General features: G+C 36.2%; 1 protein-coding gene across 6 annotated transcripts in view; it reads right to left on the bottom strand.

Annotated features, from left to right (window-relative positions):
• Positions 1-1,464: 1,464 nt before the first annotated feature.
• The window catches only part of LOC148029998 (uncharacterized), a 118,883-nt gene continuing 113,683 nt past the window's right edge, over positions 1,465-6,664 (bottom strand). For 2 of the 6 annotated variants that reach the window (XR_015692119.1, XR_015692120.1), the window contains exons 8-9: positions 2,667-2,728; positions 2,377-2,450 (exon numbers count right to left, since the gene is read on the bottom strand). Coding sequence is in view for 2 of the 6 variants with exons in the window: in XM_087686274.1 (XP_087542400.1) it covers positions 1,737-1,832; positions 1,944-1,985; positions 2,211-2,252; positions 2,351-2,450; positions 2,667-2,728 (342 nt within the window). In the remaining 4 variants the exon portion in view is untranslated. Of the gene's footprint in view, positions 1,833-1,943; positions 1,986-2,210; positions 2,253-2,350; positions 2,451-2,666; positions 2,729-6,664 lie in introns of those variants that run through there. The other 4 variants (XM_087686275.1, XM_087686274.1, XR_015692121.1 and 1 more) reach the window with 4 other exon arrangements.

Below are 6,664 nucleotides of genomic sequence, written 5' to 3'. Positions count from 1 at the left end.
TGAATCATTTGAAAGCACCAACTGTTTGCCAAGAAAAGCAAGGCGTTCTTTCATACAAAGTACAGTACTTTGGTACACCTTGTGAGTGAAAGAGAGATTAAGAATAACTTAATGAAGGTTAAATGATAGAAGAGTATGTATGTGGTGGTGAAAAGCCCCACAAAAGCAACCCACTTCATTCCAACAAAAACTCAATACATAGTGTCCTAAGTTGTAAGTGAAGTTATGGTTCATCTATTCAAGTGTGATTACTTACCTCAAGTCATCATTCAAGATAGGGACTCCAAGTTAGTGAGAAAATTTTCACAAGGATTACTTAACCCTATGGTGGATACCAAGATTCCCTCTTTAACCACATATCATAATCAAATTTATGGTTTATTTATTAGAGTCACGAAGTTGTTGTAAACATATTTGTAACACATTGTTCTGGTATTTAGAATTCATGGATTTATGGCTTCACTTGGTTAATTTTGTGTATCTTAGTACTAATTATGCTAGTATTGGAGTTTTCCCTTTTAGTTAAATTTATAGCTGTAAAGTTTCCCTTTCCATCACTATGTTTCATGAAAAAATCAACCCTTATGTTCTAATCACTATATTTCATGAGAAGATCAACCCTCGTGGAAAGGATGAGAAGATAAACCCTTGTGCAAAATCAACTTTAAGAATGATTAAGACCAAATGAAATTGTATGCGAATGAGAGGAAAAGACCTCTAGAATTCAAGGATGGAGATTTAATACTTATCTAACTACCAAAATCTAGGTATGCATGAATACCTTTAATGTGCCCTTTTATTTGAAGAGCACTCGAATTAGAAGGTTTGTTTTACTAGATTATACTATTTGTCAGTTCTCTAGTTTTAGTTGCTTTGAATTTTTAATTCATGATAGACTTGAGAAACTTACATGGGCCAAAAGTACATGAATATAGATTTATTTTGAGGTATTATCCTCCTCATTTGATTCACCTATTCAAACTTTATATCAACCATCCTCATTCAAGAGTTTCATCCTTTTAGTATGACCTCTCAAGTTAGAGGTTTTATTTTACTACATCTATTCTTTGTCGATTTTTTATTTTGAGTTTCTCTAAATTCTAAATTCATGAAAGAGTTTAGCAACTTACATGGGGTACAAAGTCATGAAAAGATGTTTATTTAAAGCTATCAAGCTTCTCATTAGATTCATCCAATCACAAAGAATACTAATTTTTTGCATAGCAAGGTCTATAGTGGGCTTCATGTACCCAATTTTACATGAGGTGATACTTGAACAAGATCTATCAAGATAGCACATTCATACTTCCACATAAAAGGATGTATGGTACTTGTTTTCACTTAGCACATGAATACATTGAGGCCTCTTCATCTATTTTTCCCATCTTTTACTTCTTTTTGAGTTTCTACAATTTTCACATCTAGTTCTCTATTCTCTTTTTCTATACAAGTCTATGCTAATAAAGTAACAATAATTTATTGGTACTAGGAAATACTTACAATAGAATTATAAAAAAAAGGTTTTTTGTCTCACATGATAAGTATGGGACTCTCATGCTAATCATATTGTGAAAATACTGGATGAAACTCTCATGCTAATCATATTATGAGAATCTAGAATGAGTTGGTCGTTACATAGTAGTTAATGATAATTAAAATCTTGTGAAATGACCCAAATGAAGGGTTGTTTCAGGTACGGTGGAGCTTGATTCATTTTGTGCTAGAGAGCTTGAATTTTACCCTGATGCAATCTTGTTGGGGCTTGAGCAATCTTGTATATTTGAATAGCTCAAGGCCATCACGCTGTGTGATTTCATGGAAAAATTTGCAAGCTATCAAAAGTCACAAATCACATTAAAGTATATTCCCCATGGCTATTACCATCACAAAATCAAATAATGATGGACTGAATTCACACAAAGGAAGGTTTTCCATTGTCTTACCATGCATCTAAGAAGCTCATTTTCTTGAGAAAGAACACGATCCTGCATGAGGAAAGATACTAAATAATCATCAAGTGTAGGTGACCCACCCCTTTTAATTTTTTTGTGGCCAATAATACACAAGAGTTATCATCAACCTACATTTTTCTTTCTTGCTTTCTAATTCTAATATAGATTAAAGATGCTCCAAGTAAGCATAATAATACCTCATTATTATAATTATTTACTCTCTCATTAAGTGACTAATAAGAAAAGATCAAAACTTACCTTTTCATAGAATTGATGAAAATGTTCAACAAGCATTTCTATCTGTTGCAATAATGATACAAAAATTATATCCAAATCTTAGGGGCACAATTGGCTTTGCAATTAAAAAACAATGGTCATAGAAGCAAGCTTTGACTCACCTTCCTTGATTTTATTCTATTAAGGCTACTTTCAAGCTGACCTTCGAGTGTTTGCAAATCCATGATTTGCATGCATCCCAAGTTTTCTCCAAGCATGTGTCTTTATATGTTTTAATAGAAGACAAGTTTTAAATAATTATCACACATACCCCTACTAGAAAACACTACTTCTAGGAAATATATTTGATAACATATTATACATGAGCACTAATTCCAAAAATATATTTCTATAATATATTATGCATGTTTATCATCATGAAATTATTTTCAATATTAAATTAGAATGTGGAAGTATCACAACCACCACAACTCTAACCTGTTCCTCTGTTCCAGTAATGTTGCTTCAACTTTTAGTCGAGAAACTTCACGCCTCCAATACTGCAGATTAGATCATACATTAAGAACTTGATTGAGAAATTTTAAGCATTAAGGGAGTCTTTTTAAGTGTGTATCAAAAGACTTCACTTCATCAGTAACTTAACTTGATAGTCATCTAAAGTTTTTTTGAAAATGCATCTTCTACATGATAGACACATATACATTTTAAATATTTCGGGAAACTTCTCATTTACAATTATCTTATAAAGGATAGTACCATGACGGTTTACCTTCAAAATTTTGCAACTCATTAATGTTCATTTTACAATGGAAAATAGGATAATATTCTTAATGTGAATGAAATTGTAACATGCAACAACCCTTGGAGCTATTTTAAAATATCTTAACTTTGTATTTGTACTAGAAGCTACAATTCAAGTAATCTATTCATTTTAGTTGTGAATTTTCATTGTATTTTTTTTCATCTTAAGCTTTTTTAAGATTTCTCTTTTTTCTTGCAGAAATCACGAATGATCATTAAGCCATCCCTATCTTTTATGAGGTTAGTATGCATCAATTTGGTTAAGGTCATGATTTATTATACCTCTATGCACTTTAGCCATGTACAATATAATGCATTTGGGTTTTTCGACCTCATGTAGTATTTTAGATCTAAAGGCATAGTTCTATCATTGAGCATCAAACCTAAGATCATGTAAATGCTATGTTGATAAACTCAGACCCCTTGTAGTAAGAGCGGTATTTCACTAAAGACTTCGATGTGTTTCTAGTGTCTCATACTAATCAAGCTAGCATTGATGCCCATTAAGTAAACAAGGTTGCTAGCACAAGACGTGTTAGGAAAATTTATCATAGAACATGAAAATTACTAAATCATGTTTTAAGTTGGTATTTCTATGTAATAAGTCTTTCATCCAATATGTTAGACATCAGTTGTTAGTTTCAAGGACCTTTTATGCCCTTATCATCAAAATAGTTTTGGTTCCATGCAAAATGATGGTGCATGAAACATTTTTGATCATGTGGCAATCTACCTCTTCTAGAGGTAAGTTGTAGTTAACCATTGCCTAATATCATGCTTAATGTAGTCTCAATTATTTATTCTTCCATGAACCCAACATATTGATAGAGCATATGTTAATGATATCAAGCTGGATCAAAAGTGAGAGCCATCAATCCCATGGGAACTCTTCTCATGAATCCATTGGAACCAATTTTCCAAATCTATAGAACACAAACAATCAACAAAAATAATGAATCCATTTTATCGAACCCATATGACATAAACAAAAGAAAGTAATTTGACCCAAAACAAGGATATTTTGACCAACAAGAATAAGTGGACGTGGCTTTAGTAGTAGTCTTGTAATTTGTGGCAAAAGTTTCTGCAAGCCACTTTAGTGGCTCGGATTATGGAAGCCACTTTAGTGGTTGAGGTAATGGTTTCATCAGCTTACTCTTCTATTTGTGCTTGTGTTTGTAGTGGCGGGACTTGGTTTACGTGACTTGTAATATTTCCGTTTGAAATATTACTAGACCAACCTCCCGCACATTGTAAATTCGTGAAAAGATTATCTCCATTTTTGGTAGTTGATTTATGATCGTACGCGAGAAAAGGAGTACTCCGCATTGGTAAATCGGGACCGAGGAATCATGACCTCTCCACTGGCAAAATGGGACCGAGGTTTAAATAACCCGCATAACCATAGGTAAACTCCCTCTTGGGAGGAGGTCAAGAGGATAATGTTGGGATAAAATTGTTGCATCTCTTTTTTTTTTTAGCCTCCCTCCTTACCCCCTGGGGAGGGGGTTTTATAGGCCAAGGGGGGGGGAGAGGAGAGCTCCACCACGTGGCCACTGCATGGCTTCCCCCCTCCTCATGCAGCCCACGACTCCACCAAGCCCATCCTCCCACACTCCCTCTCCTCCAGCCGTGCATCGGCTGGGGGAAAGGGAAAAATAAAAAAAAATTCTTTAATAATATCCATTTTGCCCCTCCCAAGAGGGTGTTTACGTGTGAATTGCGGATTTGAACCCTCGGGCTTGCTTTGCCAATAGAGAGGTCATGATTCCTCGGTCCCGATTTACCAATGCGGAGTACTCCTTTTCTCGCGTATGATCATAAATCAACTACCGGAAATGGAGATAATCTTTTCACGAATTTACGATGTGCGGGAGGTTGGTCTAGTAATATTTCAAACGGAAATATTACATGACTCTTCCTCCTCATCATAGTCTTGCTCAAAGTCCGGCCCCTCTTTATGTATTGGCTCTCTTGGCTCCTTAAGGGGAGGATTTTCTTACTGCTGTTGCTCCCCAAACCCTAGCAATTCAAGTTCCTACATGGATAATCCAACCATGATGAAATGAGCTCTTTGTTCCCCTACACCTAAGTTGGTGCTAGGTTTGGATGCCTTAGCATGGAGTCCATGTTTAAGTGCTCTCCTTGCCAACTCTAATTTCCTTTTGAGTTCATTAATCATCTCTTCGTCTCTTGTTTGGGTGACATTTAGTACTATGTTCAAGAAGGAATTTTGCTACAAAAGCATCCTTTTCCACAACTTCAGCTTTGCTTTCTGCCATAATGTGTTCATTCTCTAAATGTACCAGGTGGTAAGCTAAATCTTTAATCCTATCATCATGGTATTGTGCAAGGGTAGTGATTACTTACTCTTGCTCTTGCCATAATGTACTCATTTATTTGTTCTCTCAGTTTTGGCACACTTTCTATTGTTTCAGCCACTCTTGATTGGAGAGTGTCTCCTGCAACTTGTTTTGAAGCTTCACCATCTTTTTCCTTGCTTGTTGCTCACCTTGTGCCTTTGTCTCTTGTAGTTCTTTGGATAGCTGTTCTCTTTGTTTCTTTAAGCCATTGACCTCTTCCTCAAAGTGTCTCCTATCCTTGAGATGTGAGAGTGCATTGTTTCTCTAAAGCAATGCAACTCTCCCTTTATTCATCATACAAGTCTCATTGACTTTATTCACCATGCCTTGCCTTTAAGGCCTCTTTTAATGCAATTACTTCCTTGGTTATTATGGTCGTCTACCTTTTTTTTTCTAGTCGATAGTTTGTAAAGGTGAGGTAAAGGCATTTCTTTCTTTGTCTAGCTCGGCAAGTGTGGCCTTTCTTTCGTCATTCATCTTGTCATGTTGGCTGTGAAGTTCTTTCACTAGCTCATTATACTCTTCTATGTTGCGCATTCCTGAGGGTAACAAAGTAGTGGATACTTCAAGGTGGGGTATCTTTGACCCTTGGTGTGATTCCACATAAGCTATTCCTAGCCTTTTGATTCCTACAAGTGGAGCTCCTTCACTCGGTGTAGGTACAAGTTGTTGCACTTTGCTTATGAGATACCACACCCAAGCCATGATGTTACTTTCATTGACTGTCCTTTTGTGGTTCCTTGCATTGAAGTGACCGTGCTGACCATGACTATTGGAGGTGGGTGTAGGGGATCCTTTCCCTTGCCAATTACCACAAGCCTTTGTTCCGTCCCTTTTGGTGGTAGCACTTTTTCTAGGTAATGTCTCCATGATTTGGGATTTGCATGGCTAGCTCTTCAAATCAAGAAAATTGCTATATAGATCTTTTAATAGCAAGAGCCAGCTACTCATCCTCCTGTCTTCTCAACCTTTCTTGCTCTTTCTCTTGTTTCTTTTTACATTCTCCTTCAAATCTTTTTGACTCCTCTTCCAGTCTCCGCAAGCGCTCATCTTCTTCCTCCCGTTCTTTTTGTATTTTTCTTATAGTCTTCTTGATTCTTCTTGGGCAGCTTTTGGGTCTTTGCCCCCTTCTACTATGGCTTCGATCTTTTGCTTGGTATTCTCGACATGATTCTTCTTTCTCCATAGCTTGATGGTAGAGGGCCCCACTCCCCTCGTTCACTAACTATCCTCTCGCTTGAAGTTTCTTTTTGTTGAGTTTGGCAGTTGGCTTTTCTCTTCTTAACAACTTGTTCTGTCTTCTCCTAGTGA

The sequence above is a fragment of the Lygodium microphyllum genome, chromosome 10 (assembly GCF_053477565.2).
Source record: "Lygodium microphyllum isolate KBCC chromosome 10, Lygodium_microphyllum_v1.1.10, whole genome shotgun sequence".
Classification (NCBI taxonomy): Eukaryota; Viridiplantae; Streptophyta; class Polypodiopsida; order Schizaeales; family Lygodiaceae; genus Lygodium; species Lygodium microphyllum.
The sequence above is the reverse complement of the archived record's forward strand: the minus strand, read 5'-3'. Positions and strand labels throughout refer to the sequence as shown.